At 41.0% G+C, this 13,740-nt stretch overlaps 1 protein-coding gene and 1 long non-coding RNA gene across 2 annotated transcripts in view; one reads left to right on the top strand and one right to left on the bottom strand.

Moving 5' to 3' along the window:
* LOC149972793 (uncharacterized) overlaps positions 1 to 13,740 on the bottom strand; it is a 548,532-nt gene that overhangs the window by 192,308 nt on the left and 342,484 nt on the right. The gene's annotated exons all lie outside the window — the stretch shown is intronic.
* LOC110501300 (phospholipid-transporting ATPase IH) overlaps positions 800 to 13,740 on the top strand; it is a 63,038-nt gene continuing 50,097 nt past the window's right edge. The window contains 1 exon segment of the mRNA XM_090215351.1: positions 800 to 1,440. Coding sequence (XP_090071477.1) covers positions 1,402 to 1,440 — 39 coding nt within the window. The 5' untranslated portion in view covers positions 800 to 1,401.

Genomic DNA, 13,740 nt, shown 5'->3' with positions numbered 1-13,740 from the left:
GTCTCATAGGGAGGCGCACAATTGGTCCAACATCATCCGTGTTAGGGGAGGGTGGTCATTGTAAACACAAATGTATTCTTAACTGACTTGCCTAGTTAAATAAAGGTGAAACAATCACATGATTTTTGTTAAGTTCATGCAGTCAACATCTAGGCACAAGTCAAATAATTGTATCTACATAATGCAACACACTTTGGAAGGCTGTGGGTGACCAAACAAAGTGATACACTTGAACATGCCCATTGACAAACACAAGTACTGTAAGGGGTCGAAGGGTCAAGGGACTTGAGTGGTCCACTGAGTTGTAAAATCTCGACCAATCACAGCAGGCACTACATCACTCCAGGTGCTTCTTGCAGTGACTGCTATTGCCTAGCGCAGTATACTGTATTGTTTAAATTCTTGCATAGCGCAAGTGATGTGTGGTTATGGAAACTCATCAGACTGAAATGTAATTTTTTTTTTTTTATCTATAAAATAAATGTTGACCATCAAAAGGTATGGATGGGGCTGGATCAAAAACACCTGGGGCTAATGCCCCGGAAGCCCAGACCTAACGACACCACTGCATAATGCCACGTGCATCCACTTTTTTGTAACAGCCTAAACATTACGAAACTTCTATTTCGATCACATAAGCCTCACATAATTCGACACGATAGACCTCCATACAAAAAAAGGTCTTATCTCACGCGAACAGATTTTGGGCGGAGTAAATTGCCTCTTCCTCTCTCGAATAAACCGTTATGTCGCACACAGATTCATTTTCATTGAAATCAGCATGGGGGTGAAAGAAATTGCACTACGCAGGCGCAGCATTCTGACGTATGGAGGCAAACAGCTATTCGTATGTGCACCATAACAGAGCAAAAAGAGAGCGGGACTGGAGGAAAAGACAAATGAAAATACATTTATAGAAGGAAAAGAAGAAGAAAAACCACAAAGGAGAACCAGTGAAAATTAACTCTTCAAGCATTTTCAATTATCAGTTTAGGAAACTTTTATTCGTTGTGAAAAAAGGGACATTCCCGAAAACGATTGCCGCGTTCATGTGCTAGTCAGAACTTGTTAACTGGTTGAATTTCTACATGTGCCACGTTCAACCAGGTTGCAACTCGAAAAATGTCAGAGTTTCCCAGTTCCGACTAACGCGTGAACGCAGCATAAGCGGCAAGAATAGCTGCATCACATTACTCCGTTGCATGGCTGTCCAAAATTACATGAAAATCAAAACAGCCAACTAAAAGACCGCTGCTTTCTCGCGCTCATATAGATGGAGAGACAGAGCGCTCGTGAGCGATGGATGCGTGGATAGAGATGAACATTGGGTAGCGTCGGTAAAGATCCAAGGAGACTGGAAAGTGGACAGTAAATAATTGCAAACGGGGAGCTGTCAAAAGAATGGATTTTAGCGTGCTACGGAATCTCATCAGCAGATACGTAAGTAGCGGATCGATCAACGCCGCAATGTTACATTGTATTCCAGTAACATCTGCAGCTAACATTCTGTTACATATTCGTTACATATTAACTAACATCACAACATTGTTCACTTTTTGAAACACAGACGTGGGTTGTTTAGGCCGGAAAACATGTGATCAAAGGTTTGTCACAGCAAAACGGCAGTGGAAATGGACTCCCGCCAGGCGTCGGTACTTTGTTTTCGAGCTGAATTTCGGAAGTGCCAGAAAAGTCCAGATGTATTGGAAGAGTGTGAGGAATTGAGATCAACTTGGCTGGTCGTTTTCTTTCCCAGAGGCCAGAAACAACACACCTGATATAATTGTCTAATCAACTTGCTCTTTATGTAAACCAGGTGTGTTGGTGCAGGGCAAGAAAGAAACGCTTCAAGTAGTTTATCCGTTCAAGAGGCTTTATTGGCATGGAAACATATGTTAACATTGCCAACACAAATTAAACAATATACAAAAGTGAAATAAACAAAAGTGAAATAACAGTAAACATTACTCACAGAAGTTCCAAAAGACTAAAGACATTACAAATGTCATATTATGTATATATATACACAGTGTTGTAATGATGAGCACATGGTTAAAGTACAAAAGGGAAAATAAATATATAAATATGGGTTGTATTTACAATGGTGTTTGTTCACTGGTTGCCCTTTTCTTGTGGCACAGGTCACAAATCCTGCTACTGTGATTGCACACTTAGGTATTTCACCCAATAGATATGAGTTGATCAAAATCAGGATTGTTTTAGAATTCTTTGTGGATCTGAGGGAAATATGTGTCTCCAATATGGTCATACATTTGGCAGGAGGTTAGGAAGTGCAGCTCAGTTTCCACCTCGTTTTGTTCTTGAGAGCCAGGTATGCCTATGTCGGCCTTTGTCAATAACAAGGCTATGCTCACTGAGACTGTATAGACAGTAGTCAAAGCTTTCCTTAAGTCAAATCAAATCCAATTTTATTTGTCACATACACATGGTTAGCAGATGTTAATGCGAGTGTCGCGAAATGCTTGTGCCTCTAGTTCCAACCATGCAGTAATATCTAACAAGTAATCTAGCCTAACAATTTCACAACAACTACCTTATACACACAAGTGTAAAGGAATGAATAATAATATATACATAAAAATATATGAATGAGTGATGGCTAAACGGCATAGGCAAGATACAGTAGATGGTACAGAGTACAGTATATACATATGAGATGAGTAATGTAGGGTATGCAAACATTATATAAAGTGGCATTGTTTAAAGTGGCTAGTGATACATTTATTACATCAATTTTTCCATTATTAAAGTGGCTATTGTTGAGTCAGTATGTTGGCAGCAGCCACTCAATGTTAGTGATGGCTGTTTAACAGTCTGATGGCCTTGAGATAGAAGCTGTTTTTCAGTCTCTCGGTCCCCACTTTCATGCACCTGTACTGACCTCGCCTTCTGGATGATAGCGGGGTGAACAGGCAGTGGCTCGGGTGGTTGTTGTCCTCTATGATCTTTTTGGCCTTCCTGTGACATCGGGTGTTGTAGGTGTCCTGGGGGGAAGGTAGTTTGCCCCCGGTGATGCATTGTGCAGACCTCACTACCCTCTGGAGAGCCTTATGGTTATGGGTGCAGCAATTGCCGTACCAGGCGGTGATACAGCCCGACAGGATGCTCTCGATTGTGCATCTGTAAAAGTTTGTGAGTGTTTTTGGGTCAAACTGTGAGTAAGTTTGGGTCAGTCACAGTGGTCAGGTATTTCTGCCGCTGTGTACTCTGTTTAGGGCCAAATAGCATTCTAGTTTACTCAGTTTTTTTTTTTTGTTAATTATTTCCAATGTGTCAAGTAATTCTCTTTTTGTTTTCTCATGATTTGATGATTTGGTTGGGTCTAATTGTGTTGTTGTCTTGGGGCTCAGTGGGATCTGTTTGTGAACAGAGCCCCAGGACCAGCTTGCATAGGGGACTCTTCTCCAGGTTCATCTCTCTGTAGGTGATTGCTTTGTTATGGAAGGTTTGGGAATCGCTTCCTTTTTAGGTGGTTGTAGAATTTAACAGCTCTTTTTTGGATTTTGATAATTAGCGGCCTAATTCTGCTCTGCGTGCATTATTTGGTGTTTTGCATTGTACACAGAGGATATTTCTGCAGAATTCTGCATGCAGTATCAATTTGGTGTTTGTCCCGTTTTGTGAATTCTTGGTTGGTGAGCAGACATCACAACCACAAAGGGCAATGGGTTCTAGAACTGATTCAATCATTTTTAGCCAGATCCTAATTGGTACTTCAAATGTTATGTTCCTTTTGATGGCATAGAAGGTCCAGGTCTGAGAATCTTTGCAGAAGATCTAGGTGCTGCTGTAGGCCCTCCTTGGTTGGGGACAGATCTAGGTGCTGCTGTAGGCCCTCCTTGGTTGGGGACAGATCTAGGTGCTGCTGTAGATCCTCCTTGGTTGGGGACAGATCTAGGTGCTGCTGTAGGCCCTCCTTGGTTGGGGACAGATCTAGGTGCTGCTGTAGGCCCTCCTTGGTTGGGGACAGATCTAGGTGCTGCTGTAGGCCCTCCTTGGTTGGTGACAGAAGCACCAGATCATCAGTAGACATTTGACTTCAGATTCTAGTCGGGTGAGGCCGGGTGCTGCAGACTGTTCTAGTGCCCTCACCAATTCGGTGATATAAAAAAAACATGTCTTCCCACAGGGCCATATGTCTTCAATATATTGTTGTTGACGCATATCCCAAACAAACCAAAACAAAGGCAAAGTCTTCTCATGCTTTGTTGATTTCAAAAAAGCTTTGACTCAATTTGGCATGAGGGTCTGCTATACAAACTGATGGAAAATGGCGTTGGGGAAAAAACATACGACATTATAAAATCCATGTACACAAACACCAAGTGTGTGGTTAAAATTTGCAAAAAAAACATGTCTTCCCACAGGGCCACAGGGCCATATGTCTTCAACATACCTACAGTTTTTTTTGCAAATTTTAACCACACACTTGGTGTTTGTGTACATGGATTTTATAATGTCGTATGTTTTTTCCCCAACGCCATTTTCCATCAGTTTGTATAGCAGACCCTCATGCCAAATTGAGTCAAAGCTTTTTTGAAATCAACAAAGCATGAGAAGACTTTGCCTTTGTTTTGGTTTGTTTGTTGGTCAATTAGGGTGTGCAGGGTGAATACCTGGTCTCTCGTATGATAATTTGGTGAAAAGCCAATTTGACATTTGCTCAGTACATTGTTTTCACTGATAAAATATACAAGTCTGCTATTAATGGTAATGCAGAGGATTTTCCCAAGGTTGTTGTTGACGCATATCCCACGGTAGTTATTGGGGTCAAATTTGTCTCAACTTTTGTGGTTTGGGGTGATCAGTCCTTGGTTCCAAATATTGGGGAAGATGCCAGAGCTAAGGATGATGTTAGTTTTTTTTTAGTATAGCCAATTGGAATTTGTTGTCTGTATATTTGATCATTTCATTGAGGATACCATCAACACAACAGTCCTTTTTGGGTTGGAGGGTTTTTATTTTGTCCTGTAGTTCATTCAAGGTAATTGGAGAATGCATTGGGTTCTGGTAATCTTTATCTCTCTCTTGCTCTCCTTCACATACACCCACACACACATGCACAATTTTGAAATGGAAAAAGAGGGTAAAAACATTTATAATGGCTTATTACTGACAGTTACCAAAGAGACCAACTAAAAGAGTGAGCATGATTGAAGGCCAACTGCTCCGCTTTTAAATGGCCTATGAGGCATCAATATGAGTCAGAAACAAACATTTTAGTGTCAAAATTGACTACAAAGTGTTTTGTCCAAAACTGAGTTTTGTGAGTTCGTCACAATTTACTGGAGGGTTTGGTACAACAGGGTTCTGCAGCCTTTTCTTGTCCAGGGACCCCCTTCCAGGAAAACCGGTGACACAGAAAACCCCATCATACGTTAGCAAAAATATTTTTTTCTTGTCTTGTGTTATCATTAGGTGAATGTTAATGGCAAGTAGAAGTAATCATCATTTTAAAATGAATAGATTTGGTTGATAGTTTTTCACTATTTGGAAGAGGAAATGAAAACTCTACAATTAGCTAGAAAGGTAACTCCAAACACATTTTCACTATGAGCAGCTGTTTAGGTTAGGTTAGCCATGTTTTGGCAAAAATGAATGTCCAAGTCAAGAAAGCTTACCAGCGGCACTTGCCGCACTGGTAGCCTGTTCACGGGTGCTTTTCCAAAGCCTATGTCAGATACTTGAGTGAGTGTGATTGGCTCAATTGAAATAAAACATTTTTCCACTTTTTAAAAATTATTATCTTTGCTCCAAGAGTATATTTTTTCTCCCACTCTTTTCGTTGTGGGGGTGAGCATGGGGGCGGATTGGGGGCTGATAAGCAACCTTGGTTGCTGGGTGGGATTGGAAGGGGTGGGAGGTGTGCGCAGAAACATGGTTTCTGGGTGGAGAGGTAGGATGTGGGTAGGTGGATGGGGTCTAAGGAGGGGGGGCTGTAATGGATTATCGTTGTATACATTTATTTGATTGTTTTTGTACCTGTAACTTCTCTCTTGAGAAAATAAATAAAAAGTTGGTCACCAAGAAATAAAACTCAGTTGTATCCCAACTGCTACTTGTCAGTATTCAAAAACCCATTCGCGAGCATCTTATGTCCCACCTGTTTTGTAGCATGATTCCTTATGAAACACTGCCAGACAGATAGTTGTCAAAAAACTTAACAGCAGTGAAGCACACACGTTGCCACTCGCCGGTGACTTGATAAGATGACTGCAGCCTGGCTGCTCAATGTGCTTGCTAGCTACTACTTGCTAGCTTCATTGACAAACACAGAGTTGGAAATTAGCTAGCTAACAAGTGATTTTGGGCACTGATAGACAGTGTGTAGCTTGTGGTTTATTTTTTATAGTTTGACAGCTTGCAGATGATGACGTTTTAGACATGTTATTGTTCTCAGAAATCAGTCCTGAGCGTGCAGCCAGACTTTCCTGACTCAGTAGACTATATGCAGTGCACTGAATAGTTTTTCATCCACATTTTCTTACTTGAGATAATACTACACCAAACATCATCAACATCATACAACATAGCTAGATTTAGAATTGCAACACTAAGACCTCAGCATAAACGTCTAAATCTATTACAGATTTCTTGATTTGTATTACATTAATTCAGATTATTTTACTATGTTGTTGCTAAGATGACTCGGGAGGGACAAACAACTGTACTTGCCAGGGTACAATATACAAACATAACACACCCAAGACAACTCTCGTTTAGCTTCAGTCATGGCCGCTAGCATTTCTTAATGAGCAATCCTTAAAACTAGGCCAAATCAGGAAGTGCCCTTTTGTGTGTGTGCGAGAGAGAGGCAGATATCAAGAAGGAAAGTCACAAAGAGAATTACATCAATTTGATGTATAATCAATGGGGTGAACAGGAGCAGAGCAGGAAATGGCTGTGCTGATGAGTGTTGATGACCATGAGTTACAGTATTACCGGTAAGAGCACTAATGTCACTGTCATTAACACAGCCTGCTATCTGCACAGAAAGGAAGCAGCTGGACGCTAATGAGAGAGGGTAACCGTGATACGAAGCAGGCCGCTGACTTTGTCTCAAATTATACCCTACACAGTACACTACCTTTTTTTAAATGACATTTTCTTACAGAGTTCAAAGATAAAATAGTAATCACATAGTGATTACTACTTCTGACCAGAGCCATGCAGTAGCATATGTGGTGAACTATAGGGCATAGGGTTTAGACTAGATATTAGAGGTTGACCGATTAATCGGTATGGTCGATTAATTATGGCCAATTTCAAGTTTTCATAACAATCGGAAATCGGTATTTTTGGGCGCCAATTTTGCCGATAAAAAAAAAAAATGTATATATAAAGTGGGGCAAAAAAGTATTTAGTCAGCCACCAATTGTGCAAGTTCTCCCACTTAAAAAGATGAGAGGCCTGTAATTTTCATCATAGGTACACTTCAACTATGACAGACAAAATGAGAAAAAAAAATCCAGAAAATCACATTGTAGGATTTTAATAAATTTATTTGCAAATTATGGTGGAAAATAAGTATTTGGTCACCTACAAACAAGCAAGATTTCTGGCTCTCACGGACCTGTAACTTCTTCTTTAAGAGGCTCATCTGTCATCCACTCGTTACCTGTATTAATGGCACCTGTTTGAACTTGTTATCAGTATAAAATACACCTGTCCACAACCTCAAACAGTCACACTCCAAACTCCACTATGGCCAAGACCAAAGAGCTGTCAAAGGACACCAGAAACAAAATTGTAGACCTGCACCAGGCTGGGAAGACTGAATCTGCAATAGGTAAGCAGCTTGGTTTGAAGAAATCAACTGTGGGAGCAATTATTAGGAAATGGAAGACATACAAGACCACTGATAATCTCCCTCGATCTGGGGCTCCACGCAAGATCTCACCCCATGGGCTCAAAATTATCACAAGAACGGTGAGCAAAAATCCCAGAACCACACGGGGGGACCTAGTGAATGACCTGTAGAGAGCTGGGACCAAAGTAACAAAGCCTACCATCAGTAACACACTACGCCGCCAGGGACTCAAATCCTGCAGTGCCAGACGTGTCCCCCTGCTTAAGCCAGTACATGTCCAGGCCCTTCTGAAGTTTGCTAGAGAGCATTTGGATGATCCAGAAGAAGATTGGGAAAATGTCAGATGAAACCAAAATATAACTAGAGGCAGAGAATTCCAGTGGAAAGAGGGGAACCGGCCAGGCAGAGACAGCAAGGGCGGTTCGTTGCTCCAGAGCCTTTCCGTTCACCCTCCCACTCCTGGGCCAGACTACACTCAATCATTTGACCCACTGAAGGGATGAGTCTTCAGTAAAGACTTAAAGGTTGAGACCGAGTCTGCGTCTCTCACATGGGTAGGCAGACCATTCCATAAAAATGGGGCTCTATAGGAGAATGCCCTGCCTCCAGCTGTTTGCTTAGAATTTCTAGGGACAATTAGGAGGCCTGCATCTTGTGACCGTAGCGTACGTGTAGGTATGTACGGTAGGACCAAATCAGAAAGATAGGTAGGAGCAAGCCCATGTAATGCTTTGTAGGTTAGCAGTAAAACCTTGAAATCAGCCCTTGCCTTAACAGGAAGCCAGCGTAGGGAGGCTAGCACTGGAGTAATATGATAAAATTCTTTGGTTCTAGTCAGGATTCTAGCAGCCGTAATTAGCACTAAGTGAAGTTTATTTAGTGCTTTATCCGGGTAGCCGGAATGTAAAGCATTGCAGTAGTCTAACCTAGAAGTAACAAAAGCATGGATTAATTTTTCTGCATCATTTTTGGACAGGAAGTTTCTGATATTTGCAATGTTACGTAGATGGAAAAAGCTGTCCTTGAAACAGTCTTGATATGTTCGTCAAAAGAGAGATTAGGGTCCAGAGTAACGCCGAGGTCCTTCACAGTTTTATTTGAGACAACTGTACAACCATCAAGATTAATTGTCAGATTCAACAGAAGATCTCTTTGTTTCTTGGGAACTAAAACAAGCATCTATGTTTTGTCCGAGTTTAAAAGTAGAACGTTTGCAGCCATCCACTTCCTTATGTCTGAAACACAGGCTTCTAGCGAGGGCAATTTTGGGGCTTCACCATGTTTCATTGAAATGTACAGCTGTGTGTCATCTGCATAGCAGTGAAAGTTAACATTATGTTTTCGAATAACATCCCCAAGAGGTAAAATATATAGTGAAAACAATAGTGGTCCTAAAACGGAACCTTGAGGAACACCGAAATTTACAGTTGATTTGTCAGAGGACAAACCATTCACAGAGACAAACTGATATCTTTCCGACAGATAAGATCTCAACCAGGCCAGAACTTGTCCGTGTAGACCAATTTGGGTTTCCAATCTCTCCAAAAGAATGTGGTGATCGATGGTATCAAAAGCAGCACTAAGGTCTAGGAGCACGAGGACAGATGCAGAGCCTCGGTCTGATGCCATTAAAAGGTCATTTACCACCTTCACAAGTGCCGTCTCAGTGCTATGATGGGGTCTAAAACCAGACTGAAGCATTTCGTATACATTGTTTGTCTTCAGGAAGGCAGTGAGTTGTTGCGCAACAGCCTTTTCTAAAATTTTTGAGAGGAATGGAAGATTCGATATAGGCCGATAGTTTTTTATATTTTCTGGGTAAAGGTTTGGCTTTTTCAAGAGAGGCTTTATTACTGCCACTTTTAGTGAGTTTGGTACACATCCGGTGGATAGAGAGCCGTTTATTATGTTCAACATAGGAGGGCCAAGCGCAGGAAGCAGCTCTTTCAGTAGTTTAGTTGGAATAGGGTCCAGTATGCAGCTTGAAGGTTTAGAGGCCAGATATAGCGGGGTGCGCGCTAATAGTGTTACAAACGTCACTCGCTCTGAGACTTGGAGTAGTTATTCCCCTTGCTCTGCAAGGGCCGCGGCTTTTGTGGAGCGATTGGTAACGCTGCTTCGAGTGTGGCTGTTGTCGATGTGTTCCTGGTTCGGGCCCAGGTAGGGGCGAGGAGAGGGACGGAAGCTATACTGTTACACTGGCAATACTAAAGTGCCTATAAGAACATCCAATAGTCAAAGGTATATGAAATACAAATGGTATAGAGATAAATAGTCCTATAAATACTATATTAACTACAACCTAAAACCTCTTACCTTGGAATATTGAAGTCTCATGTTAAAAGGAACCACCAATTTCATATGTTCTCATGTTCTGAGCAAGGAACTGAAACGTTAGTTTTTTTACATGGCACACATTACTTTCTTCTCCAACACTTTTTGATTTTGCATTATTTAAACCAAATTGAACATGTTTCATTATTTATTTGAGGCTAAATTGATTTTTATTTATGTTTTATATTAAAATAAGTGTTAATTCAGTATTGTTGTAATTGTCATTATTACAAATAAATAAATAAAAATCGTCCGATTAATCGGCATCGGCTTTTTTGGTCCTCCAATAATCGGTGTCGGCGTATAAAAATCATAATCGGTCAACCTCTACTAGATATGGTCCTAATGAGAGACGGGAACAGTGATAGGAGGCTGACCTCACTCTCAGGCTCTCTGAACATACAGTGCAACCTCCATTAAAACCTGCCTACACTGGGTGTCTATCTTTGTTTTGTAGAGTGTGTGTGTGGACGGCAGCTTGACTGATTCCCTGCTGGGTGTGATGTCAGGGGAAATCAGATTCACTAGTGAGAGGAGGTCACAGAGCTCACCTCTCATCCCTCACTTCATCCCTCACCCTGCCCCCTCTCCCTCTCTTCAGTCTTAAATCACCATGGCAACATGAAGTTGAAGTGGTCATCCATCCATCCATTCTTCTCTTAGCATGTTCTCCTAGGCTACAGGTATACACTCTAGGCAGGTGTTAATAACTTCTTATGGCTGCAGGGGCAGTATTGAGTAGCTTGGATGAAAGGTGCCCAGAGGTGCCCAGAGTAAACTGCCTGCTCCTCAGTCTCAGTTGCTAATATATGCATATTATTATTCATATTGGATAGAAAACACTCTGAAGTTTCTAAAACTGTTTGAATGATGTCTGTGAGTATACAGAACTCATATGGCAGGCAAAATAAGAGAAAGTTCTTTGAGGATTCTACTGTGAAGTAGGACGGAATGAGAGAGGAATGAGTCAGAGGTCTGCCAGCAGTCATGCGCTGGTCACGCGCATTTCACATGAGAGGTATCTCCCGTTCCTTTGCTCTTCTGAAGACAAAGGAATTCTCCGGTTGGAATATTATTGAAGTTTTATGTTAAAAACATCCTAAAGATTGATTCCATACATCGTTTGACATGTTTCTACGGGCTGTAACGGAACTTTTTGACATTTCTTCTGCAACTAGGGAATGCGCTTCATGACTATGGATTTGTTTACCAAACGTGCTAACAAAAGTAGCTCTTTGGACATAAATGATGGACATTATCGAACTAAATCAAACATTTAATGTGGAACTGGGATTCCTGGGAGTGCATTCTGATGAAGATCTATAATGAATATTTTTAATGCTATTTATGACTAATGTTGACTACCCAAAACGGCGGATATCTTTTTGGCTGCTTTGTTGTCTGAAAGCTGTACTCAGATTATTGCATGGTTTGCTTTTTCCGTAAAAAAAAATTGAAATCTGACACAGCGGTTGCATTAAGGAGAAGTTTATCTCTAATTCCATGTATAACAGTTGTATTTTCATCAACATTTATACTGAGTATTTCTGTAAATAGATGTGGCTCTCTGCACAATCACTGGATATTTTTGGAACTAGTGAATATAACGCGCTAATGTATACTGAGATTGTTTTATGTAAATATGCACTTTATCGAACAAAACATATATGTATTGTGTAACATGAAGTCCTATGAGTGTCATCTGATGAAAATCATCAAAGGTTAGTGATTAATTTTATCTCTATTTGTGCTTTTTGTGACTCCTCTCTTTGCCTGGAAAAATGGCAGAATTTTTCTGTGACTTGGCGGTGACCTAACATAATCGTTTGTGGTACTTTCGCTGTAAATCCTATTTGAATTCGGACACTTTGGTAGGATTAACAACAAAATTACCTTTAAAATCCTATAAGATACATGAATGTTTGAGGAATTTTAATTATGAGATTTCTGTTGTTTGAATTTGGCGCTCTGGACTTTCACTGGCTGTTGTCATATCCGTTAACGGGATTGCAGCCCTAAGAAGATTTAAAGGTCAACTAGAGACTGTACGGCTAGTTGTTTACTATGTCTTGTTAACTTATTGATGTTTTACATTATTGTCATGTAGCAGATGCTCTTACCCAGAGCAACTTACAGGAGCAATTAGGGTTAAGTGCCTTGCTCAAGGCCGCATCATCAGATGTTTTTCACTAGGTTGGCTCGGGGATTCAAAACCAGTGAATTTCGGTTACTGGCCCAATGCTCTTAACGGCTTGGCTCCCTGCCACTGTAGTTTTGGGCATATAGGAGCATATCAAATTGGGTGTCAAATGAAAGCTAAGAGTCTATATTGTTGGGAAATTAAAGCATAAATACATTATTCAACCATTTTTCATCTTAAAAATGAGGCATAAGTAAAGGCTTTGATTTCTGAATAAACAAATGGAAAAGGGGTCTTAGGAAACATCTACAAGGAAAAAGTCTTAAACCCAGAAATAGGGTTGCACATTTTGAGGAATATTCAGAGGTGGAAATATATGGGAATTAACGGGAATATATGGGAAATATATGCAAATTAATATTAATACCATTTTTAAATGTAGATGTTTTTTGCATTGGATATATTTACTATATCATATGGAGACAGAAACATAAACCTTTTAACTTATCATAAGTAGACATAATTGCAATAGAAAGAAATACAATTTAGTTATGAATTGAACTTTAATTAAATGAGTTGACTCTTCACATGGGATGATTTCACTGAACAACAAAAGAAAGGGAATATCTAATGATCCCCAATGATCCATCACATCTCCTAAAAACAGTTTCAACATAGATCTGTAAAATGATAGTCTAGAAACTAAAGCTTTGGTTGTCTTCCTCTCAGGCTTCCATGTCTTCTCTCTGGACCTCCTCAATGTCCACCTCTTGAACATCAGACTCTGAGGCCTCTTCTTCACTGTCACTTTCCAACCTTGTTGGGATGGCTGTCGTTGTCAGGCTCAAAAAGCCTCAAATTTGCCCGGATGGCCATCAATTTTTCAACCCTTGCATTGGTCAGCCTGTTGCGTGCTTTGGTGTGTGTGTTCCCAAACAAGGACCAGTTGCGCTCTGAGGCGGCTGATGATGGTGGGATTTGGAGGATGCCGGAGGCAACAGGGGAAAGAGCCTCAGATCCACAAAGTCCCTTCCACCAGGTGGCTGATGAGTTGTGTTGGCACGACTGCCATATTCCATCTCCTTCCCAAAGCCCTTGCTTGGATGTGTACTTCTCCAGACTGCCAATAACCTTGCCCCCATCCAGGCCAAGGTGGCGAGACACGGTAGTGAGTGATGAAACCATAGGCCTTGTTGATCTCTGCACCAGACAGGATGCTCTTGCCAGGATTCTTGGGGTCCAACATGTACGCTGTGGCGTGTATGGGCTTCAGGCAGAAGTCTTCATGCTCTTTGACGTATTTCAGAACTGCAGTTTCCTCTGCTTGGAGCAACAGTGAAGTGGGCAGGGCAGTACAGATTTCTTCTCTTACATCTGCAAGCAGAGTCTGAACATCAGACAAGATGGCATTGTCTCCCTCAATTCGTGCAATGGC

Source organism: Oncorhynchus mykiss, chromosome 22 (assembly GCF_057628025.1).
Source record: "Oncorhynchus mykiss isolate SJ-2025 chromosome 22, ASM5762802v1, whole genome shotgun sequence".
NCBI classification, from domain to species: domain Eukaryota; kingdom Metazoa; phylum Chordata; class Actinopteri; order Salmoniformes; family Salmonidae; genus Oncorhynchus; species Oncorhynchus mykiss.
Note: the sequence above shows the minus strand (reverse complement) of the source record. Positions and strands in the feature narration are given on the sequence as shown.